The following is a 27,003-nucleotide window of genomic DNA, read 5'->3' as shown; positions in this document are numbered from 1 at the left end:
CTTTTCAGTTCAAAATGAGCTAGCCAGGCTCATATACAGAGATTTTTCTTCCCAGAGAACCTAGGGGGGGGGGGTTTCATCTCAGAGAACAGGCAAACCATCCAGAAGAACATATACAATATACTCGTATTCTCAGTTGCTTCAGGAGTTATAAATCCAAAACTCCAAAACAAACAAAAACTGTCACCAACTAGAGATAAAAACAGTCACATCTTTAACTGAAACCCTGCTCTGACACTATAATTGGATTTAACACTCTTTCACCTCAATTTCCTTTGTAACATGCTGCTTGAAGAAGGCGTCTCACAACAACTTATTAAATTCAAGATTTTGCTGCAACCCAGTCAGTGTATGGGATAATTAAAGTCACCCATGATAATTACTCGTTTAGCACCCATTAGGTTGATTTGGCAGCTCATAGTCAGCAACAGCTGATCAACAAGGTCTGTAACAGTGCCACGCCATATATATGATCTTGTTAGACTTCACCTCTGGCCAAATAGCTTCAAATTTCCTATTAGATGGAAAATTGTTAGTAATATTGCAGTCATAGCTTTCTACTCTAACTGGACCTTTCTCTCCTCTTTTTTTCTCCTTCCTAAAAATATTGTATCCTTTATACTTTGATTTAGTTAATGGTATCTAATATTGTCATATCTTGTGAATGTTTGCAATCTGATGTCACAACATATTCACCTCTTACTAAAATACTCTGGATTCTTGGTTTCATCCTTTATCCAAGTGTAAGCAAAGTTGGCCTGTGAAGTAACTCGACGACTGGGCTACTTGTATATAGATTTTGGCATCTTTAATTTATAGCATAACCAAGTGAAAAAAACTTTCCACATCTATCTCTTATCCAGAGTATTTTAGTAATAAGGTGTGACACCTTTTTGACTACTTGTATATGGGAAATTTATAACTTCTACATTACTTCAACCTTGGTTTCTCTTCTGGGTCTAGTTCCCACTAATGACCCCAATAAAGATCAACTAGTCTGGGTAGTGGTCCTTAAGGATATGTGCCTGGCATTATGGGATACTAAGGCAATTGATGTGAAGTCATTAGCCTCTGTATACAAGTAGTTGATTAGTGAAGTTACTTCACGTGCAAACTTTGTTTGCTTACATTTGGATAAAGGATGAAACCAAGAGTATAATTTCTTGGCAGCTATAATTTATATTCACCTAGTAGCATCTATAATTTATATTCACCTAGTAACTCAACTACTTGTTCCTGATACTTTTTTCATTTGCATACGGACAAGTTACCTGCTGGCTATCTTCCCCCCCTCCCCCCTCAGTGCCACATGATTCATGACTCATTCTGTGCACATACAAAAGTCCAAACTGGATGAACATCCAATCATTTTTTCATCATAATCCTACATGATTATGCACATTTGCATTTTAATGTAGCTGCATAAGTTAGTTGTTCTTGTTCATAGATTCTCACCATCCATTCCTCCCATCATGATATAGTTTAACCCTACTCTGCATATTAGGCCTCATACCAATAAATAATTCTTCTGTACTTCTGATACCCAATGCATTCAAGTGCAGGTTATCCCCTCCACTTTTTATATAAATTCATTCTTCCCTCAAATTCACTCCACACATCCAAAAACTCACAACCATTCCTTCACAGCCCGTTTTTTATCGAGGAAGTAATTTCCACTTTTTTGCTCTTCATTCTTGCATCTGCTGACAATCCTTTCGTATCCCCTCTCTCTCTATCATACTGTATTTATCTAGTTAAGGCATCAGTACTTAAGAGAGCCACCATCTCTTTTCTTTTTTTTCAATTAAATTCATATTTTTGATTTTCATTCCTAGAAAACTTTAATTAGTAACATAGTCATCAGTGCCTGTTTTATGAGAGCATCATCATACTATATAGCATCTTTATTTTTATATTCTACTTTACTTACCTGTTAATCATTATTCAATATCTTACCTGCTTCAGGTGCTTTGTCTCTCCTTTTGCTACTTTTTTTGTTCCTCCAATGCTTCTCTACTCTAAACACGTCTTGGCATTTTCTAATTCCTGTGTCATCCCTCTAATAATTTTAATCTTCCGATTTTGAAAGTTAATTCATTTTGAGTAACCTCATTTGTTTCAACATTGGCATGTTTCTGTTCAGTGGGCAGGCATTCTTGTTCTCAACTTCACTTACAGAATAATGTTTTGCTTTATATTCTTTGTGCATTTTTGGTGCCATTTTATGACATTAATATTCCACCATCTCAAAATTGGCAATAATATATTAAACACTAATTATTCTAAAAAAAACACAGAAAAACAGATAAAAATTGCCTATTTTATTGGAACATTAAACAAACCACCCTTTCTTGATATAACATTGAACCCAAAATTTTGATATGTTAATTTCTTATTTAGGATTCCAGTATTGTCAGAATTTCAGTCTTCTATGAGTAGTGCCTTAGCACTACTAACCGCATCAATTCACCAAAATTTTGGTCTTCACTCTAAGTGTTATTTTCCTGTTCATCTTTTATGTGAAACACTTGCATTTGCAAACCATTCCTTTTACCATTTTTAAGTGATCATCATGTCTTAGGTAAGCTCTGATCACAGATTCTTTAATGCTAACAGTTGTCAGGTGACTTTCTGATTTCTTCAGTTTTAATATGAATTCTGCTATTGTTGACATCTGTTCATTCCTTTAATTTTTCTCAGAGCTCTCACATTTGTTGTCGCTATACAGGTTGATTAACTAATCCACCTTTTCAATCAGTAAGTTATAAACAGTTTAAATACTATTATGTATAGTGCTAGTTATGGGTTCTGACACTGTTCCAACCAGTTTTAAGTCATGGATCTCAGAATTTGGTTTAAAATGAAGCACTTAATGCAATATTAGAGACCACAGAAATGAAACTTCTGAGAAAAATTAGAAGTCTGAACAGATGGCATCAGTGGAAGAATCATATTAAAAAATGAAAACAATTCGAAGGAACTTTACATTGCTAGCATTCAAGAATGTGTGAGCAGGGTTTATCTAAGGTGGTATGGTCATTTAAACAGAATGGGAAAGGAAAGTTAGCAAAACAGGTGTTTGATGCTAAGATGGCAGGAAAAAGACCTAGAGGAAGACTGAGATCTAGATTGATTGATTCATTCAGAAGGGGCCTTAGAAGACTAACCTGTTGAATATAGCAATATTAGTGTGCTGACAAGTAATAGACTAATTTGGAGGAAATTTGTTGATAGGTTAATACTAACATAAGCTTAATCATGTAGTGCTGTTATAGGAGCCTGCCTCTTGAGGTTACATGTCAGGAAATTGAGGTTGGTGGGGTCTGGTTGATTTCTCTTCTATTCCCTATAAATTTATTCAACTGGTTCTTGACCATACTAGCTTTCCTTATTCTGTTATCTATTTCCATATTCCTTTTGGCAGCCTAGTTGATCACGTGGTTAGCATATCTGCTCTCCAGCCTGCAAACTGTGACTTTATCCTGTGATTGGCATGAATGTATGTGATTATGTTTAAGTGGTTGGTGAATTTCATTGTTAGGCAGTGAAAGGCAAGGAGGCCTGAAGTGGCAAAAAGTTCCATTCTTGAGGGTTTCTGGACAAGGTAAAAAGTGCAAAAAAGATACAAAAAAAAAATAATAATAAACCAGAAAAAGAAATCTTTCTCCCACCCATGGTGATGGTACTAATGTACTGTAGGTTTGCAACCTTTTATGGGTGGGAGTCAAATATCAAAAAAATGCCATTAGTACTAAAAATTGTGCCTGAAGGGAAATATTTTACTTGTTCTATAGATCCTTAATTGCAGATGATTGATATTTTTTTTGTTTTTATCTGTTTTCATAAGTAGTCTTTATTACTTATTTTCATACCAAATTTGTTAAAGCATTTATTCCATTTAGTTATTCTTGCATAGTTGTGCTCGATATATTTAGGAGTATAACAGCATCTGCATAAAGAGCTGAGTTTAATATATTAATTTCTAGTATCAGATTTAACATGAATTCGTGATTTGATCCATATATATAATGAATAACAGTGGAAATCATATACAAGAATGCAATCTCCATTGTAAACTCGTTTGGAAGAAGAAAAAATAAATTCTTGTTTTACGTCTGTTTTCATTTAAACCATTTTCCTCTACATTCTGTGACTTGTAACCTAAGTTTAAGAAAAGTATTGATCTATATAATGTTCATTTATACAATATAATTGTAGTTTTGAAAAGCTTTTCTTATCTCTCTCTCTCTCTCTCTCACACACACACACACACATATATATATTTAGATTATCCTTGTTTTATTCCTGTGATTTTTTACCTATTGTATTAAAGTGTAAGTCTGAACTTAACAATGTCTATTTGCCTATTAGCAGTTTGTTCTTCCTGGAAATTTCTCTTCCACAATTTTTCTTGGCCTCTTCTCAGGTATGTTGGCATAAATTTTACCTGGAACAATTAGATGGGAACTTTCCCAGTAATTCTCATATTGTTTCATTTGTATGAGCATTACGAGAGTCTATTCTAGTAATTTGGAAATTGATCTTGTGATCAGGCCTTTTAAATGTGGCCACTATAAAACTTTTATGCCTTCATATTTGAGCTTTTCTCATGAATATCACCAACTCCAGCTTCCTCTCCACATGGCATTTTCAGCCCTGATTATTCTTTTTTTCAATATTTTTTACCACTGTTCTGTCATTGCTTATGTCGTTTAATATTTTTGAAAGTAATTATTCCATACATTCTGAATATCTTCAGTTTTTATGTTACCTTTATCATCCTTTATACAGCTTTTCTCCATGAATATATATATATATATATATATATATATATATATATTTTTTTTTTTTTTTTCCAGTAGTCCTGAGATTTTATCCCTTTCATGATATTTTATATTATATATTACCAAGTAGATGAACACAAGTCAAGGTTTCCCATGATTTGTGTTCATCTACTATTACACACAGCTAAGCTTTCTTTCATGTTTTCTTCTGCATTGACTTCTCACCTCTTAGAAATCATATTCATAGTTACCTCAGTGACTATGGATGTGATTTGCTTTTTTCCAGAACTGCCTAATTAAATTCTCAAATCCACCATGAACTTCGAATTTTTCTTTTCTTGCAAACAACAAACTTTTCTTGCAAACTACATGAATTCCTAGGCTGATTTAATGTTTTTTTTTTCCTTCAGATTTGTCACTGAGTATCAAAGTTTGGTTCATGTTTTCAAACTTTTAATTTTTTTTCTGCAGTAATATTTAGATATTTGAGTTTGCCTCTTTTGTATACTTTGGTGCAACTGCAGTTTTCCAATCTCCTTTGTTAAGAGGATGAAGGTATTCATATAACAGAATGGCATTCATGCACTCATATTGTTTTGAAACTTTCAATAATTTGGAAAGTGTATTAAAATGTTTAATATAGAAATTGTTTCGTGCTATTTTTGGTTCTGATTTAATGCACATATATTGGTTATAGAGAGATAAATGTGATGATTCAGTGTGCTGCTGAATGAAGTTTATGGAGAAATTATTTCATAAGTACATTTTCTATGTTTAATCAGACTAATTTCATTATATGACTAGGCTGGACTAGGATAGATAGCAAAGTAACTATTTCTGTGCACTTCATAGTTACTAGCAGCATGTTATAATCATGTATGTGGCTAGCAGTTCTGCTTAAGTGCCCTCAGGGTACTGCTGCTGTTACCTTGCAAAATATTATAATTCTTGAAGACTTCTACTACCAACTAAATCTCGTTTTAACTTCCAATTAGCTGTTATTGCAATATGATCAGTTCCCTTTATCAAGGGAACTGATCATATTGCAATAACAGCTAATTGGAAATTTGCAGTGGTTTTAGAGTAAGGATCTATACTCGTATATTTGAGAATTTTTCATGAGCATAATGAAATTAAATTTCCTAATTGTTCAGCAGCATATAATTTTAAAAATAAGACTTATTTTATTTCTGATTGAATTCTTATGAATGAAATTTAATTTTTCTTTACCCCTAATATAATACTGCATTTTTCTTTTTAAGTTGGTAGGTGCTCAGCTGTTATACCTGATCAATAATACCCCAAAAACTGATGTAAATGTTGAAATGAAATTTGAGACTGATACAGAGAAATTTGAAGCTGCTGTAAAGAAGCACTTTGGTATTTTAAAAAAAATAGAACTAGGCAACAAGTCAGAAGATACTCCAGCTTCACAACATCCCTCTCCCATTCATTCTAGTTCATCATTCGAGAGTGAGAATTTCAACTTACCATCAGGTGTCCTTAGTCCAGATAGTGCATTACCATCCCTGGACATGGATTTGGCAAATAATGTAGTTGCTCAGTATAACATAGCTCAGCTTGCAGGCATGGCAGAAAGAAGTGCTTCACAAAACTCACCTAATTCTCAGCTAAACCTGTCAGACTTATTAATTCCAACTAGTGCTGTGGACATTGCAGCAGCACAAATGAATGCTCTTAATAACCTCACTGCCTTGGCCAAATTAGGGTCTGCCTCACTTAGTAATGGTATGATGAATTTATATTAATTTTTTTAAATATTAATAACTATTACTTCATTTGTTTTTATGGTTTTTTTGAACCTTACTTATATTTAAACATAAGGATTGTTAGGGTTCATAAAATATTACTCTAATGAGAATTTTTGTGTGTGTGTGTGTGTGTGAGAGAGAGAGAGGAATGTTTACACATAGATAAACATTAAATGATATTTTATGTTTGTAGATGTGCTATTACTAGATTGTTTGACATAGTATCCAGAAAATTCATCGAAAACAATTCATTGAAAGAGCTTATCGAACAACAATTTACCGAAAGGCAATTAATCAAAAATCAGTGCCTCGAAAAAGGAATTCATTGAATGGCAATTAATCAAAAACACAATTTATTGAAAGACAATTCGGCGAAACTTCAAATCATCAAATGAACAGTTCATTGAAAAATGAATAAGACGTGAAGTGTATTTATCAAAAAGAACTGCGGTTTTTGATGAATTAACTTGGGATTTAATTGAAGCTTAGTATGATATTCCCTTTATATATGTTCTGTAGACATGTGGCATTTTTTTGAGGTATATTCCTTTCAGTCAGTATGCGTTTCATTTATTTTATGTGTGTGTTTTACACAATCTGGAAAAAAATTATGTAAAAAATCTTTATTCGAGACCAAACATGGATTTTTTTTCAAACACTTGCTTTAAGTTTCATAAGCAGGATGGCTGCCCCACACAAGAAAATAAAATTCATCACTTATGTACTGTACTGTACACTTATATTTTTGTTTGGTAAATTGACGAATCATTAAGTGGTTATACTGATTGGAGGAAATGATAAAATGATAACCACTGAGGAGGACATAGTAGAGATGTTAAATGAGCAATTCATAAGGTACACATACCAACCACTGAATTAGAAACCGTTTTGCAGATGTATGTAAATGTCACTTATGCAGCATATGCAAAATACTTGGTCACATGTATCATCACATTTTCTAGGCAACTATGAAGAATGCTGCTGGTCAATAGTATCGACCACAGTGGGAAAAACAAAGGATATTTTGGAGTTTGATAAATCACTTATTGTGGGTGCCCATGGCTGGAGCCATGATTGTGAAAACAGCAGAGATGAACTGGTCACAGTTCATCTCTTTTAAAGGATATCTCACCTTTTGAGTTTCTCAAAAGGTGAAATATCCCAAGTGTTTAATCAATGGAAAAATAACTCACATTGCTTGTCTAAGAGGTGTAACTATGGTCCTAAAATAGTCTGTCAGAAATGAGATCGCCATTGTCTGAGATGGCTTGTATGAACAAACAGAACTTCCTATGTGCAGCAATTGACTGAAGCATTTAATGAAAGCTGTTTCTGACCCATATCTCATCGAACCCTTTGCAGGGAATTGAAGAGGATCACTATTGGCAGTAACTTGCCTATATGTAAAATAAAAGTTTCTAATTCAGTGGCCAGTATGTGTATTTCATCCTCCTGAAAGTAGCATCATGTAGAACTTGAGAGCAGTGGGTAGCTAGAGGGAGCCAGTGATGAGTGAGCAGAGGTATATATGAAGAATTGAACTTCATGTCAGTCAGAATGTAGGACTAGTTTGCGTATCACCATGTGTCTTGAGGGAATGTTACAGGAAGTTAACAACAGCTTTAATTTACCTATTTAACACGAGTCTTAGATTTTTCCAAGTTCTAAAGGAGAAAAGAAGAGAAAATTGTTCCAATTCATAAAGAGGTGATAAGACTAAGGATAAAATAGCTTGATTAATTATTACACTACCCAACTTCAGATCATCAGCAAACAACTGAATATCTCCCTTCAAACCATTTCCTATATCATTTATGTACAAATTGAACAATAATGGTACAAGCACAGAGCCTTGCATCACACCACTGGTCACCTGGTCCATGGACGAACTCTTTTCAGCTGCCCTGCCATCAACACCTGACATGTGGAGAGAATACTGGTCCAACAGTCTCCCAACAAACAGCTTCCTGGTAGAAGATCCTTGTGCTCTGCAGCCTGGTTTTGCTCTCTTCCTAGGAAGATTTGGTCATCAATCAACAGGATCAGAACTAACCAGGGCAGATGTGGCTACCTACTACATAAATTGGGGCTGTTAGACCACCCTTATTGTGATTGTAAGCGTCTGATCCCGTGGCTCAGATGATTACTCATTGTGTACGACTGCCCAAGGCGCCAATTTCATGGTGGTGACCTACAAGACATCCACAAGGTGAAAGATGAGGCCTTGGATTGGCTTTCCAGACTGGACATTGACCTGTAGTTGGTATGGTGGTGGCGATGGTTATGGAGGAAACAGAAGATCAAGGTCCTGTTTTACCACAAAGACATTATTCTCATAGTTCTCGTTGAAGATGATGATGCAAAGTGAAATGGGTTTTCTCTAATGGATCAAGATCTTCACACAAGTCACAACTGCTTTCTAATAAAACTTTGGATACAGCTGCATTTGTGTTGAGAGAACATGCAGTCTTGTCATATTTGGTGCAGCAGGATAATTTTCCCTGGCTTGATTATAACAAATTACTTTTTTTAAAGGAAGATTTGGAAAGCAGTTTGTGCTTTTTATGTAATGAACTTTTATATGTTAAGATTTTCATCATTTGTTTCTGGAGATTGTGATTGTACATTTCACTTGCCAGTTTCACAAAGCCATATACATAAATAAATAAATACTGGTCACCTACTTCATCTTGAACTCTGCTTCTCCATACACTACTTTTTTGGTATTTCTCCATCAGCCAACTCTTGTATCCACATCACCAATTTAATATGCATCCCCATTGATTCCATTTTTTGTAACAGTATTCCATGGGATATCCTGTCAAATGCCTTAGCAAAATTCACCATTATCACTGTGTAGCCATTCCCCTTTTCTAATTCAGCTGTCACTTTGTTATAAAAGTAAATAAATTACTAAGACAAGACCAACCTTTAACAAAAAACCATGTTGCCCCCCCATCCTAGAGTATCATATTCTTATCCACCCATTCCTGAATTCTCTCTTTAACCAACTTTTCGAATGCTTTTTCACCATTCCCCAGATGGTGATTGGCCTGTAATTTTCTGTTTCAGCCATAAAGGAACTATCACCCACCTTCTGCTGCCTAGGGACCTTACCAGAGCTCAGACTTAAATTAAACAGCCTAATAGGAGGCATTGACAATTCCTTTGCACATTCACTCAGTACCCAAGCTGATATCCCATCGAAACTCACAACAGTATTTGCATTTAAATTCTGCAATATCCTAACTATCTCTGATTCATTAACCTCAATTCTCATATCAGTTATTGCTACGTAAATGCAGAAATATCCTCAATTGGGTGATAGAGTTGAAAAGTAGTCACTCAGTAACCCTACTATTGCATTTGCCTCGATCATCTCGTCACCATCATCACACACTAAAGTTATTAGGCTACCTAGCTTTAAATCATCAGTAGAAAACTGGATATCTCCCTTCAGATTTTCTTCGATCTGCTTGGCTAAGGTCATCTCATAATCAGTTGTCTACTGATGTTTTAAAGCTGGGTAGCATAATAACTTTATTGCATGATGATAGCCTAGATTTAGCCTAAAATTGAAATTAAAATACAGCAAACAAATACGTAGAACAAATGAAATCATCCTTCATCACAATCTCAGGGCATTGTACAAATATAAAATTCAGTTGATAATCTCTGTTCATTTGAAGGAATGCAGTAAAATTTTATTTTATTTTATTTTGAAGGGAAAAATTATTTTTTAATCAAGGTATCAGTGAATCCAGTGATTTGCAGAAGAATACTTTTCTGTTTGCAGAAGTATTTTGTGGAGTACAATGTACATTTAGTTTACTGATTCATTTCGTGACCTGAGTTAATACAAATAAATTATAAGGATGAAAAAGAAAGGAAGAATGAGAAAACAGTTATTTAAAAATGCAAACAAATGTACTGTAAACATTAGCGACAAGATGTGCATACAAAGTACAAATTTTAAGCTTAGTATTTACCATATGGAAAATAATTTATCATGAAAAATAGCACTCTTTTGTTTTGTAGTACCTTGCAAGTTTTGTTCTCAAAACATCAGGTTCATGAAGAGAGATTATCATCAAGGCATGTTTGTCAATTTTCTTTCCTTTTTTTACTATTCACATCAGTATATCAGCATTTTGCAAATTGCAGTGTAATACATTAATAATAATAATCAATCCAGATGGTTCGTTCACTGGCAACAGTGTATTGGCATGGATGCTTCATCGCATAGATCCTTATATTTCTAATTACAGATGCCTGCTACGAATAATAATAATATTATTATTATTCACCCTTATCTTATTCTCTCCTCAACCGAATGGTTGGTGGGGTAGCAATTACTTGCAAATAATTAGAGAACATGATGGTTTCCCATTGTCTTCCTTATCTAGTAAACGTTTTATGTCTGTAGATATGTGTGTTCATGCAGGCCAGTTTGCAGGATGAAACACCCGAGTTTCCGGGAGTCAAAACTCTGCCATCTCCATACAAAACTGGATAACTCGCCTTTAGTTGAAGAGGGCTAATAAAAATTCTTCGTGTTATGCATGGGATTCGAACACGGGTCTTTCTAACTAAAAGGGTTCATCCTGACTGAACAGTGGAGGCTCCATTATTATTTGTAATAGTACTATTAGTGTGTGACGTACTTACTCACACCAGTTATATGGGATGAATTTTACTCCAATTTGGTATTTGTACCTTTTACAAACATTTTTTTATATTGCATTAATTCTCTGACTTAGTGGAATATGTGCAAACTTTGACATTTGTAAAAACATTGGGATTTGTAAAAACTTTTTTAGTTCTTATAAAACTTTTGGTTCCAACAGGATCACTTTTATTAGGAAATTTTGGTAAAGAAGTTTCAAAACGATATTAATAATTCTAATCTAGCTGGATGAAATTTAATGAAATTTTATAGTTAAGATCTGTATTAAAATTTGTCTGTTTTTATAATTTATCTTTTGATGAATTATGATAGAATTTATAGAAAAATTACCTGTTAATTGTTTTTTCGATCAATTAGGTTTGCCATGAATTGTTGTTCGGTGAATTGTTTATTTGATAAATTGCATTTTCGATGAATTGCCAATCAATAAACTGTCTTTTGATAAATTTTCATTGAACTGTTTGACAAACATAACATGTTGTTTTTATATATTGTTGAGTGGTAAATGTGTGAACCATCTTTCTATTCCTATCCTCCCGCTTTTTGGTTTGGTCTACTGTGATATGTATTCTATAGTTATCCTTTGACATAATAAGTATCAGAAGATGCTTATAATGTATGTTATGTATCAGGAGCCTTGTTTGTTATTTATATGTATATATTACTTTTGCTCTTTTGAAATATCACATTCTTTCTTATAGGTGCATTAATGAAGAACCATTAATACTTATAAGAAGTAGTGATTACCTCCAAAATGTCTGTTTAAATGAATAAAGATCTGTACATGCATTCTTAGTCCATTCTCATAGTTATACATAATTGATGTCACCCTTCCCAATGTAAAAAAAAATTTATGCAGTTTTTTTTTTTTCAAATGTTGATACTCTGCTTTAAACAGTCCAAACATCAGCTGCATTCTTTATTATTTAATTTGAACGAATGATTATTATTATGTAACACACCTCTAAGAACTCATCGAGGGAGGGCACTTAACAACTCTCCATCTCCAACACTTAATCCATCAACTATATAGAATGTCACTGCCATCATTGCCTACACACAATGCCATCTACTGCCTTCCACTTCTAGTATTTTTTGTCTGTGAATTGTATATGTTCTCATAGCTGATTTGTCTGTATGGCAGATTCTTCTTTTTTTTTCCTTACTAAATTACTTCAGTGCTATCTTCTCTTCCTCCAAAAATTTACAATTGTGAAATTACAAGCATTTAATCCCAGATAAAATACTTTCTCTCACAGAATTTAGTTAATCATTGTATATCCCTAATATGGCTAAGTTAATTAGATCATGAAATGCAATTTAAAAAAAAAAAAAATCACAATCTCACAAAAGGTTCTAGATTTATAGCACATTAGTACTATGTGGATAATCTGGGAACTTTTTCTTAGATATCAAATGCAAAGCTTTGTCAAGCCACCATAGGGCTTTAATATTTTAAATAGTCGTGCCACACTGGTGATGAAAAATGTGCCCATAATTTTGTTATATCTACATCTGTCAAATGTAAGTATTCATAAATCAGTTCATCTAGTTTTGCAGTGAAAAACCCTGACTTCTCTGTTTGGACTGGCTATTCATACTGATTTAAAAACTGTTTTGTGATTTTTTTTTTTTTTTTTTTAAATAACGAAACCTGTGGTGCGTTCATAATTAGAAGAAACACACGTATAAACCACAGTGAAAATTATTTAATTGTAAATATTTCATCCTAAGTATCTTAGGACATCATCAGTACAGTATTTAAACAAAAATTAGGAATAACATACAGTTAGGGTGCATGATTACAATAGAATCTCATGAAAACGTGCTAAAGTAGTACAAAAAAAAAAAAAAAAAAAAAAAAATGTTAATTATTTAACACAGTTTTGTATGATAATTTCCCATACTTTAGGAATGGTAAGAACGTCGTTGTGGTTTAGGTTTGGTCTGTGTAGTAGGGCTTCAGAACTTTCTTTGTATAAACGTCTTCGTCTTCTTAAACCGCAGAAATCTGGCCTCTCTCAACACGGAATTGAAAATCCAAACCATAGGATCCATTGGGAAAAGGCTAAACTTTTACATAGATCTATATTTAAACATGAACGTTTATACAAAGAAAGTTCTGAAGCCCTACTACACAGACCAAACCTAAACCGCAACGACGTTCTTACTATTCCTAAAGTATGGGAAATTATCATACAAAACTGTGTTAAATAAATAATTAACGTTTTTTTTTTTTTTTTTTGTACTACTTTAGCACGTTATGCACGTTTTCATGAGATTCTATTGTAATCATACGCCCTAACTGTATCTTATTCCTAATTTTTGTTCAAATACTGTACTGATGATGTCCTAAGATACTTAGGATGAAATATTTACAATTAAATAATTTTCACTGTGGTTTATGTGTGTGTTTCTTCTAATTGTTTTGTGATTGGATGTCTTCTAAAGAAGTGCTGTAGCCAATTGTCAACCATTGAGAAATTCTTATCATTGGTAGATGAAGCTCTCATATGAGAGCTTCCATTTAAAAATCAATTGAAATAGTGAAATAGCTCATTATTTCATTTTTTTATATATTTTTAAATTTTTTTAAGTTATTTTTATATAATCTAGAAACCCTGTAGAGAGCAAACATGGAACCTCTCAAGGCCACTTCAGGCATCCATTAAGTGACATTATTGGTCTCGTACTATCTATATATGTATATGTTCACTGTGCATCTACAATCACTCCGATGCTTGGTGATGTGCCACACCAGGTTTCGTACTGGGTGATGTAATTCATCTCCCACCTAAAGACAGATATCTGTTAATAGTGGTATTCAAAAACCTGTGGCCTGTTGGTTCAATGATGGCTATGTTAATCCTTCAACCAACAAGTCGCAAGTAAGTATGACTGATTTTCATGTTGGTTTCTATGGCTATACTAGAATATTCAATTTAATATTCATATTCATGTACATGGCTTAAAAGAAGTGGAATATTTCTTTTCTTCTCCTTTCATTATTGTGACATTGAATAATCCACAGTACTTGCATCCTTTAAGACCCATGACCTTTCACGTATTCTAAACTTTTATAACCATAATTTTATGATTAGCTGGTAGTCCTTTTGATCCTAAATATATATTTGGGTATTCCTCTGGCTGGTTTGCCAGGTTGCAGGATGAAAAACCTGAGTTTCTCTGAGGAAGAATCCTGCTACCCTTGAATATAAATAAATAAAAAAAAAAAAGATGAACTAATTAAAGAAATTAATGAAAGAAATATTAAAACAATAGTGTCATCTGAAGAAGAAGAAAGGAATGTATAAAATGAAAAAATAGTAATATCATATAGCAGAATAAGTTAAGAAGAAAGAGCAAAAGTGGGAGTAGCAATAATACTACATGAACAATATCAATTAAATATAAAAGAATGTAACTACATATTACAATCATTCTCATGTTATTAAAGATAAAATGTCATATTATAAATTTTCCTTGTTGATAAGCTTATACACTGGTAACACATGACTACTAAATTATTTCAGGAAATTACAACATATACTAAATATTAAATAAAAGAAAACTTTAATCAATACTTCCTATATTTCGGCAATGCTACACTGCCATCTTCATGGGAACATAAAACTATGATAAATGCACGCATGCACTAACAACGAACAAATGAGACCAAAGGGAGTAACTATCGTTGTTCCTAGAGTCCTAAAGGTGTCTCCTAGTTGGCTAAATTGGGATGTCTTGGCTTTTGGACTGATGTTCTCATAATGCAAGCTTCCAAATTTGGGGCAGTCTCATGCAGCCAAATTTGTTAAGGTTTGGGAAGTTTTTTAGAGCTGAGGCTGATTCCATAAACAATCTTTCATATTTATATTTGCTGTGGTGTAGTAAAGTGGCTTTTATCCATCATATTCTGTGGTGGATATCCCGAGCATGGTCCGCAAGCCCAGAATGGCTATATTGGTGAAACTGGATGTAGGCTTTGTATTCGGATATCTTGATATTAGCTGTTTGGCCATAGTAGGACAGTTTACAGCTGCAAGGGATCTGGTATACTCCAGGTAGGTCTAAGGGAAGTGGCTGGTCAGATAAGGAATTCCAATTTCTTATATGGTTTGTAACAGGTCATTAGATCATATTTCTTTAGGATTTTGGTTAACTTTTCAGAGGTACCCAGGATGTAAGGAATGGTGATAGATTTAATGCAATCGTTATGAAGGGGGGGGGGGGGTTGCAGTTAACTGGTTTTAGCTGGTGAACCAATGGCTGTCCCCTCTATCTGTTTTGTAGAATTTTTCTTGCCAAACGAAATAGCCAGAGTTCATTGTGAACTGAAATAAGGCTGAGATATCGGGAGGAAATTTGAGTTGGATGAGCTCTAAAGTATCTTTGAGTGGGACATTCATGAATAGGGAGTAGACATCAAAATTGACTATTATGTCAGTGTGTCGGAGTGAGAGGTTTTCTATACTGGCTTTGAAGTGGGCTGAGTATTTTTATGTGTGATGATGAGTTGCCAATATAGTGTGCGAACGCTTTGGGTAAATATTTGGCTAATTTCCCCAGTCCATATATTCTGGGAATGTCTAGAATTAAAATTCTTTAGTTTCTTAGTAACTTCCTCAGGCCAAGAAGTAACTTTCTTAAGGAGCCTTTGGAGTGTTCTGATTTGGGAGCTGGTGGGATCATATTCAATGGGGAAGTAGGTAGACCGAACTAACAATAAAGAAGCAAGCTTACCTGTATAGTCTGTTTGGTTGAGAACCACAGAGGCATTTCACTTATCGGCTTTGGTGATTTTGCTTTGTTCAAAACACCAGCTACATCCAGTCTGATATTGTTGGAAATATAGTTGGGCAGGTTACGGATTCCATATTCTATCGGTATCATAATTTCTTCACGCAATATTTTCTTAGGAGCAAAGACGAAATTGACTAGCCACTTCCCCTAGACTTACCTGGAGTATACCAGGTCCCTTGCAGCTGTAAACTGTCCTACTATGGCCAAACAGGCAGGACAGCTAATATCAGGATATTCGAACACAAAGTGTACATCCGCTTTCACAAATATAGCAACTCTGAACTTGCGGACCATGCTCTGGATACCAGCCACAGAATATGATGGAAGTAAGCCACTTGACTACACCGAAGCAAATATAAATATGAAAGATTGTTCATGGAATCAGCCTCAGCCCTAAAAAAACTTCCCAAACCTCAACAACTTTGACTGCATGAGAACATCAGCCCAACAGCCAAGACAATCCAATTTAGGTTGCTAGGAGGCACCTTCAGGACTCTAGTTACTCTCTTTGGTCTCATTTGCTCGTTGTTAGTGCCTGCGTGCACTTATCATAGTTTTATGTTCCCATGAAGATAGCAATGTAACATTGCAGAAATATTATTATTATATTGTTATTATTACAGACAACTCCAGGGAGGCCCTAAACATCATGTCCACACAACTATTTGACATTCTCACAGTATCTGTCATACCTTGCCTTGAACTCATTCACTGTCATAGCACCCACAACAGACTCTGGCAGCTTATTCCACTTATTTACCACTCTAAAAGTAAAGAATCCAGCTCTAACACCCTTGCTAACCACACTCTTGCCCAGCTTCCATAGATGTCCCCTAGTTCTCCCACCACCAGTCCTGATCTCAAAAATATCCTCTGAATTAATCCTATAGAAACCCTTTAGCAATTTGAATGTCTTAATCATATCTCCCCTTTTCCGCCTATCAACTAATTTCTGCAACCCACAAATCTTCAACCTGTTCTCATAAGGTTCATTCCATAGACCCGCTATCATCTTGGTCACTCGCCTCTGGATCCTCTCCACCTCCTCCTAGTTTTTGGTCACCTAGAAGAAACCTAGGTGACCAAATCTGGGCACAGTAGTCACGATGAGGTCTTATCAAGGCTCGGTACAGAGGTACAATAACTTGGTTGTCTCTGCTTGTCAAAGTATTTTTCAATAACCAAGTGAGTTGATGAGCTGATTTAGCCACTTTTGCAATGTGCCCTCCCCCCCAAACTTCATCTCCCTATCCACCAACACTCCCAAGTCCCTGGCCTCATCAATCTCATGGAGTACGGTTCCACCAATGTGGTATACTGCTGCTAATCTTTTTACCCCAAAATGCATAACCTTACATTTTGTCACATTAAATTGACATCCATTCTCCTTAGCCCAAAACTCCAATCTATCCAAGTCTTCCTGCAAGATTTTGACATCTTCTGCATTCACTATTGCCCTATTAACTTTGCGTCATCAGCGAACAAATGAACTGTTCCTCTTAGATCCTTCCCTATGTCGTTAATGAACAAATTAAACAGCAGTGGTCCAAGAACCGAACCCTGCAGCACACCACTAGTCACAGGCCGTCTTTTGGACTCTACTCCAAATATCTGAATAAACTACTCTCTAATATCTCTCCATCAACCACCCACCTATCAATCTCACCAACTGTATATACATTCCCATATGTTGTAGTTTACGGATTAGAATTCCATGTGGTATCCTGTCAAAGGCCTTAATCCAGCAGTATCACTGTAAACCCATTACCCTTGTTCAGTTCAGCCGTCACTGTGTTATAAAATTTGAGCAAGTTACTGACGCGTGATCTACCCTTCACAAAGCCATGCTGTCTGCCGTACAATATCTCATTATCATCAATCCATTGCTGTATTTTTCCCTTGACTACTTTCTCCAAGACCTTGACAATGACTCCTGATATGCTGATCGGTCGGTAATTTGCAACAGTAGTCTTGGATCCTCCTTTATGCAGTGGAACTATTCTCCCCTCTTTCCACCCCTTCGGGACTAAACCAGACCAGAGACTCAGATTACAACATGGTCAAGGGCACTGATAATTCTTTAGCCGCTTCACGTAAGACCCGTGACAGTATACCATCCAATCCCACAGATGTATTCACATTAAGGTTCTGTAATAGACTATTCACCTTCACTTCATTCATCACAATTCCTGTATAAACTAATGGTTTCTTCATTTTTTGTCACCATGTCACCACCTGGATGATATACTCTTGCAAAGTGCTCGCTCAGTAATTCCACTATATCGACTGATTCAGTGACCTCCTTACCATCATCGTTCCTTAAAATCATTCTGCCGTGGACAGTTTTTTTTTTTTTTTTGCTTGCAGCATATTGAAAGAACTGTGTGGGATTGTCTTTAGCTTGCATAGCTAGTTTCCTTTCATAATCCGCTTTTGCTTTTTTTACCACACTCGTTACCCTTCTGGCCTGCACTTTATACCGTTTGTGTGCCTGCAGGTCACCTCTTTCTTTAAATTCCCTCCACAGTTGTTTCTTTTTTTGCAGCTCAAGCTTAATGGTGTTATTCATCCATTTAACCCCTACTTACTATTCGGACCCTAGGTATATAATCAGCCATAACTTCCTGTAAATGCTCCTTGACCACTTCCCATGCTCTATTGCCAATCCAGCCCTTGCAGTTTTACATGCCATGGCACTGATTCAAGCACTCTCCTAAGCTTTTCATGCTTGCCAACACGGTAATTCCATATATACCCTGTCTAATTGAAAATTCCACACCTTTAGCCACCTCCCAGGTCAAGACCTTATGATCACTCTCACCAATAGGTGGCAACATGGTCATATTCATTACAGTCAAATTCTCAGATGCTATTACCAGGTCAAGCACTCTCAAACTCCTAGTATTTTCACTTACATGCTGTCTCAGATAGTTATCCCTTAATAATTGAATAAAATCCATTTCCTTCCTCACATGTGTCCTGTCCTCCTTCCAATCAATGTTACCATAGTTGAAATCCCCCATAATAATTACCCTCCTTCCACTCATTTCATCAATTTGTTTATGCATACTATCTCCACCATCTGTAGCAGCACCCAACTATATATTTTGTTCTGCCAGTCTCAATCTCACACCAAATAGCCTCAAATGAGCTCTTTTCACTATCCTGCAATACAACTTCAATTCTCCTTGGCTGCAGTTCATCAGCTATCATCAATAACACTCCTTTCCCCATTTTATTTTCTCCGTCAGCCATATTTCACTAATGCCAATCAAGGCCAAAAATTCTTCCTTCTTGTTCCTAATACTCCTGGCATTAGTATACATGAAATGCAGAGGTCCCTTTGTCCCACCCCTATCTTCATGCGTTATTCTAACTATCCCATTCAGATTTCTTGTCCTTTGTACTGGCTCGGGCACATTATATACATTCTTACATTCAAATGTCTCACTGATGTCCACATATCCACTCCCCCCCCCCTCCTTGGTAGTTCTAGTTTCCCTTGTTCTGCACATCCATTTTCACTTCATTCAGCAACACTTTTTCCAGTCTCTGCACACCAAATCCATTCAAATGCAGGCCATCCATCTTGTATAAATCCTTTCGCCCATCAAACTCATTCCACACATCCACGAATTCCACACCACACCGTCTGCATAACCTGTATATGAAATATTGATTAAAGTTTTCTTTTAATTAATATTTAGTATACGTTGTAATTTCCCGAAATAATTTAATAGTCATGTGTTAACAACATATAAGCATATCAACAAGAATTACTATCATCCACGGAGATTCTATCGCACACACTAGGACTGCCAATACGGCAAATTAAAGCTGAAAATATCAAGACAACTAAATTGTTTGATCTTCTTAAAACACTGCAGGGATAATAAGATAATCTTAAATTGTGTGAAATGAAAGCACTGCTTCTCTTCACAGAAGGCTCTCTGCATTTATAAGTGCACTAGCTTCGCCCTACTACGAGAACAAATTGCCACGACCTGCTGTCTCTTGGCTGACATCAGTGAGGCTGTTCCTGCATTAGAAGAAGTGCTCACCACTACTCTGAACCATGACCTTTGGACGATTCTCTACGACGTCTCTTGCACTTCAGGCGATAAAGAATTTAAGAAACTACGATGTCGGCACATCAAAAAATTTGAAAATCTGAAAAGGAACTCTACCTCCGAATCCCAACTACTGCTCAACATGGTAACTAATTTATCTTCCATTACCTTGAAGCCTGAAGCACTCAGTGCACTTGCACCTGGCTACAATTTTTCCTTAGCTCCTAAGAAAATGCTGTCCAAAGAAATTATAATATAGATAGAACGTGGAATCCGCAACCTTCCCAACCATATTTCCAACAATATCAGACTAGATGTAGCTGGTGTTCTCACCAAAGCAAAACCACCAAAAACCAACCCATCCAAGGAAGGATATAAAGCACTACAAGAAATGAAGAACACCAGAGAAATAGTAATCACCAAAGCAGATAAGGGAAAGGCCACTGTGGTTCTCAACTAAATAAACTATACAGGTAAGCTTACTTCTTTATTGTTAGATCGATCAATCTACCTTCCCATTGAATATGATCCAACCAGCTCCCAAATCAGAACACTCCAAAGGCTCCTTAAGAAAGTTACTTCTTAGCAGCCTTTTTAACGCTAACGCTAGTACCCCCCCCCACCGAATGTATGGACTACCAAAAATCCACAAACAAAATGTGCCATTACATCCCTTAGTGGATGGCATTGATTCTCCCACATACAAATTAGCTAAAGTGCTCACACACATAAAAAAAAACTCAGCCCACTTCAAAGCCAGTATAGAAAACCTCTCACTCCAACACATTGACATAATGGTCAGTTTTGGTGACTACTCATTATTTACGGATGTTCCACTCAAAGATACCTTAGAGGCTCATCCAAGCCAAATTTCCTCCTGATATCTCAGCCTTATTTCAGTTCACAATGAACTCAGGCTATTTTGTTTTGCAAGGAAAATTCTACAAACAGAGGGGACAGCCATTGCCTCCCCCCCCTCTGGCCAACTTCTTTATAGAGACTTTTGAAGAAAAAGCCTTAAACTAAGCCCACAAAACCACACTGTTTGGCTACGCTACGTGGATGATGTTTTTGCTATTTGGCCACATGGCTCAAATACACCCCACATCTTCTTAACACACTTAAACAACCAACACTCCAGAATCCAGTTCACCTAGGAAAAAGAATGGACAACAGTCTTCCTTTCCTAGACATTCTGATTACATGCCAGCCTGATGGATCGTCGGCTTTCTCTGTTTACAGAAAACCAACCGATACAGACAGATAAATTTACCAGCAATCTCATTAACCCTCCCCCCTTACAACAATATGGGGTTATAAAAACCCTATATAACGGGACAAAATTAATCTGTTCAGATGACAATGCCCTAACCTCTGAACTAAACTACATCCTTAACATGTTCTTATCAAATGGCTACAATCACCAAAAAAATCCAGAAAGTATTAAAACAAGTTAACCGCAAAATCCCCCCCCCCCCCTTTATAAAGATTGCACTAAATCTGTTACCATTCCTTACATCCTGGGTACCTCTGAAAAGTTAACCAAAATCCTAAAGAAATATGACCTGACGACCTGTTACAAACCATATAAGAAATTGGCATTTATTATCTGCTCCGCCAAAGACCAGCCACTTCCCCTAGACTTACCTGGAGTATACCAGATCCCTTGCAGCTGTACACTGTACTACTACTATGGCCAAACAGGCATGACAACTGATATCAGGATATCCGAACACAAAGACTACGTCCGGTTTTAACAATATAGCCATTCTGGGCTTGCAGGCCATGCTCTGGATACCCGTCACAGAATACAATGGAAGAAAGCCACTTTGCTACACTGCAGCAAATATAAATACGAAAGATTGTTCATGGAATCAGCCTCAGCTCTAAAAAACTTCCCAAACCTCAACAAATTTGACTGCATGAGACTGCCCAAATTTGGGAGCTTGCATCATGAGAACATCAGCCCAACAGCCAAGACAACCCAATTTAGTCAGCTAGGAGGCACCTTTAGGATTCTAGAAACAATGATAGTTACTCTCTTTGGTCTCATTTGCTTGTTGTTAGTGCGTGCGTGCGTGCGTGCACTTATCATAGTTTTATGTTCCCATGAAGATGGCAATGTACATTGTCAAATATAGGAAGTATTGATTAAAAGTTTCTTTTAATTAATATTTAGTATACATTGTAATTTCCTGAAATAATTTAAGTCATAAATAATTTTATAGTTTTGTAGGCCTGATGAGGGGAAACAAGAAACAGAAATAAATACATTTTACAAAGAATTCCAAAAAATGCTCTTTAAAATGAACAGAAATAATCATTAAAACTGGACATTTAAATGCACAGATTCGGAACAGATGATACCAGGAATATTCGAAAGCTTCAACAAACTGTGTCAAAATAAAAATGGAATTAAATTACTGCAATTCTGTACAGACAATGAATTGAGAATGAAGAACATTTTACTAATGTAAAGAAAATCATAAAACGATGAAGTGCCTTAGGAAACTTTAATTACGATAGACTGTATAATAAATAGAAATGTTCAGCCTGTAACAAAAATAGATATCCACTTTATAAAATCAGTTGATATAGAACCTGACCATGCACCACTTATTAGAAGATTAGGATTCCAAAAAAAAATTTCAAAAAAAGTAAAAGACTGATTAATAACATTAAAGAAGATAGAAGTGTTACAGGAAGGAAGTAGTAAAAGAGTATATCAACAAAGAATAAAACAGCAGTTTAACAAAAATAGTTCTAATTAATCAAAGCTGGGAAATCTTTAAAAATATTAAACAGTATAAGAAGCTTTTGGAGCAGAGAATAGCTGGAAATAAAAAGGAAGAGATTGGGCTCTTTAGTACTCAGAACAGGTTAAATTATTGGATAAATCTAATGCAGAAAAGTATAACAGATACAAAGCTTAAGAAGTGAATCTCGTAAACAAAATCTTGGAAATGGGAGATGATGAAGATTTTGGAATGACATCAGAACAAATAGAAAAAAAAAAATTTTTTTTGAAATAGAAAACCATCTGGAATTTTTAAAACATTAAGGAAGAGAAAGAATAGCTGGAAATAAAAAGGAAGAGATTGGGCTCTTTAGTACTCAGAACAGGTTAAATTATTGGATAAATCTAATGCAGAAAAGTATAACAGATACAAAGCTTAAGAAGTGAATCTCGTAAACAAAATCTTGGAAATGGGAGATGATGAAGATTTTGGAATGACATCAGAACAAATAGAAAAAAAATTTTTTTTTAGAAATAGAAAACCATCTGGAATTTTTAAAACATTAAGGAAGAGAAATATTTCAAAGAAAAGTGTTCTTAAAACAAATACAAGATGAAAGGAGGAAAATATCACGGTGGCAATTTTAAAAAAAAAAAAAGGAGTTGAAACAGATCCAAATAATTACGCAGGGTTTAATCTATTACCAGCCACCTCAAAAATTAGTGCAGAAATTATAAAATTATTGAATGATGATTTCAGAAATTATAATTTATAAATTATATTAAATTATAATTTCAGAAATTATAATATTAAATGATGAAACAACAAGGTTAGAGAAGATCCTGCACAGATGCAGTATTTGCAGTGCAACATCTAACAGAAAAATCAATAGAATATAACATTCCCGTTTTTGTGTTTTATAGATATACATAAACATTCAATAGTATAAAATTACATGATATTTAAATGTAATAGTGAAAATAAGTAAAAACACAGGTAGTAATGTTTATCAAAGATATGTATGCAAAAAATAAACGTGTCATAAGTACTGCAATAACGAAACAAAAAAAAATGAAACGAAGAAAGAAATTATACACATTCATGCATTGTCATTACATTAGTGATACATTATACATGAAACCCATTTTATGTAAAAATGACTTAAACATTGAAATTCGAGTATGAATGATGAAGTGCTACATATGGTCAAGTTTATTATATGGAATTGAAACATGGACATTAAAGTCAAATGCAATAAAAGAAAACTGGAAGCCTTCAAAATGTGGATATTTCTTTGAAATATCCACAGAAAAGTTGAAATATGAAGAGGTACTGATAAGAATAAATAAAAATCAAAAATTAATCAATATTGTGAAAAGAAGAAAATCTGCCTACTTAGGACATTTAATGAGAAACCATAATTATAACATTCTCCAGGTAATACTAGAAGGTAAAATTAACAGAAAAAGAAAACCTGGAAGAAGAAATATATCATGGCTGGACAATGTAAAAAAAAAACTGGACTAAACTGAACACAGAGCTCTTAATTAGAGCTAGTTAAGACAGAAGTAAATTTGCAAAGGTGTTTGCTGAACTCCATTAGGAAATAGCACTTAAAGAATAAGACATTAAGTCTCCTACTGTTCAATAATTTAATGGATGAAGTAATCATTGAAATAAAGGATACGAAGTTAAATGGTATAAAAATTGATAATATATGTTAAAAAATGTTAATTCTTGACCATAATAGTTATAAAAAGACTTCTAATGGGACTATATTGATCAAGTACATATAATAAACAACTATGCTTTACCATCTAGTTTCACCAACTAAGGCTGTTGGCATCTTCAGGGTACATAACTAATGTAAGGCACTAAAAAGTGAAAAACTGTTACAAACTATAATCATCTGATTCAAATTATATTAGACAAAAGAACATAGCACGTAGAAAACATGCATTGAGCGTACATGAACTTACTTGTTATTTAGGAACTTTCTATGGTTGACACTGTAATTCAGTTCTGGTGAGTTAAGAGATCTAATAAGGGTCTTCCAGATCACGGGAAAGATTAGTCCTTGGTTCCTGTTAAGGTTTTGTGTACAGCGGGCAACTGCTGTGGCTTCTTTAATAAATCGGGAGCGGAAGTCCTCCTCTATATAAGGAATTGTGCTTCTATCCCACTCTATGACATGGTTTGTTCTTCAGAAGTGAAAAGCTAACCCTGATATTTCTTCTCTGTTATTATTGATGTCACCAACGTGTTCTTTTTGCCTAATTTCAAGGCTCCTTGAAGTCTGGCCGATATAATTCAAGCCGCACGAGCAGGCTATGTTGTAAACTCCAGCATATTTGAAGAAAGGATGGTTATCTTTTGGAGATCTTAAGAATTGTCTAATCGTTTCTGTAAGTTTAAAGGCCACTCTTATTTTATTTGGTCTAAGGAGTCTTGCAATCTTATTCGAAACTGTCCCTAAGTATGGAATGACGATGGTAGAAATATAACGTATGTCATCTCGTTGTCTTTGTGGGGGGGTCAGAGAAAAGTATCTTGTGGACGAGTCTTCGAGGAAATTCATTCCTGGAGGTCCTGCTGCTCTGTTGTAAGGAGAGAAGCACGGTTCTTCAGCATGTGCACAATGCTAAGTTTCTAAGAAATGTGGTGGGAGGAAGTGAAATGTAAATAACGCCTGTATTGGTAGGTTTGCGGTAAACTGAGAGGTTGATACTACCATTCGTTAATTACATCTTCTTCTTAATTAAAGTATCCAGAAATGGTAATTGGTTATCTTTTTCATGTTCTAGAGTAAATTTGATTGTGTGGTGTAAAGAGTTGATCTTGTTTAGGAAGTCTAACATGTCCTTTTTTGTGTGGTTCCAAACAATAAAAATATCGTCCACATATCTCCACCATACTATGGGTTTAAGGTCTACTTGTGATAGGATTTTACTTTCAAAATCCTCCATAAAGAGATCAGCACAAGATGGAGAGAGGGGGATACCCATTGCAAGGCCAGTCAATTGCTGATATATGGTTTTATTCCATGTGAAAAAGTTTGATGTTAAACAATGATGGAACAGAGAACTAATATCTTGTGGGAGCAAACTTCCTAAAATGTTGATGACTTCCTCCACAGGGATGTTAGTGAATAGAGATGTAACATCTAAGACAAGTAGATCCTATTGGAGATTGAGATGTTGTTCAGTTTCTCTACGAAATGTTGCGAATTTCGTATATAAATATCCGAATTATGGACGTGTGGTTTGAGGAGGCTTGCCAGGTGTTTAGATAACATATAAGTGGGCAAATTGATTCCATCTACAATCGGGTGTAGTGGTATTCCATTTTTGTGTACTTTAGGAGCACCATTCGTTTTAAGTCTATAGGCCAGTTCACCATGTAATGTATTAAATCATTGGTTTCATTGTGATTTTTTAGTGTTGGATCTGTGGCTAAGACACGGTAGGTTGATGTATCCGATAATAAGCTGTTAATTTTATCTTCGTAATCACTGTGGAATTACCCTTATCTGCTTTTAATATGATAATCTCTTTCTTTTTCTTCAAATTGTACAATGTTCTTTTTTCCAGAGGAGTAATATTTTTGTTAGGAGTTCTTGAAGATGAGAGGATGCTACATTTTAATCTAATATCATTAGCTATATTAGAACTTGAAAAAGATAACCAATTACCATTTCTGGACACTTTAATTAAGAAGCTAACAAATGGTAGTATCAACCTCTCAGTTTACCGCAAACCTACCAATACAGGACATGATTTACATTTCACTTCCTCCCACCACATTTCTCAGAAACTTAGCATTGTGCACATGCTGAAGAACTGTGCTTCTCTCCTTACAACAGAGTAGCAGGACCTCCAGAAAGAACTATCCCTGATATCTAACAACCTTACCATGAATGGATTTCCTCGAAGACTTGTCTACAAGATGACAAGACAACAAGAGTTGTTTTTTATATGTACTTGATCAATATAGTCCCATTGAAGTTTTTTTATAATTGATAATAGAGTCAATCTAATCTGCTTTGCAGATGTAATGGTAGTAGACATAGAAGATAATTTACAAAGAGAAATATTTCATTTCCAACAGATTTGCAATATGTATATATATATATATGGACATTAAAGGCAA

At 35.1% G+C, this 27,003-nt stretch overlaps 1 protein-coding gene across 2 annotated transcripts in view; it reads left to right on the top strand.

The window, feature by feature from the left end:
• Positions 1–27,003, top strand: part of LOC150104731 (protein meiotic P26-like) — a 298,850-nt gene that overhangs the window by 83,231 nt on the left and 188,616 nt on the right. For both annotated transcript variants that reach the window (XM_090395315.1, XM_090395314.1), the window contains exon 7: positions 6,047–6,533. In XM_090395315.1, coding sequence (XP_090251441.1) covers positions 6,047–6,533 — 487 coding nt within the window. The remainder of the gene's footprint in view (positions 1–6,046; positions 6,534–27,003) is intronic.

This window comes from Typopeltis vanoorti, chromosome 7 (assembly GCF_054136105.1).
Source record: "Typopeltis vanoorti isolate ZY-2024b chromosome 7, IOZ_Tvanoo_1.0, whole genome shotgun sequence".
NCBI classification, from domain to species: domain Eukaryota; kingdom Metazoa; phylum Arthropoda; class Arachnida; order Uropygi; family Thelyphonidae; genus Typopeltis; species Typopeltis vanoorti.
This window is presented reverse-complemented; position numbering and strand designations above follow the sequence as displayed.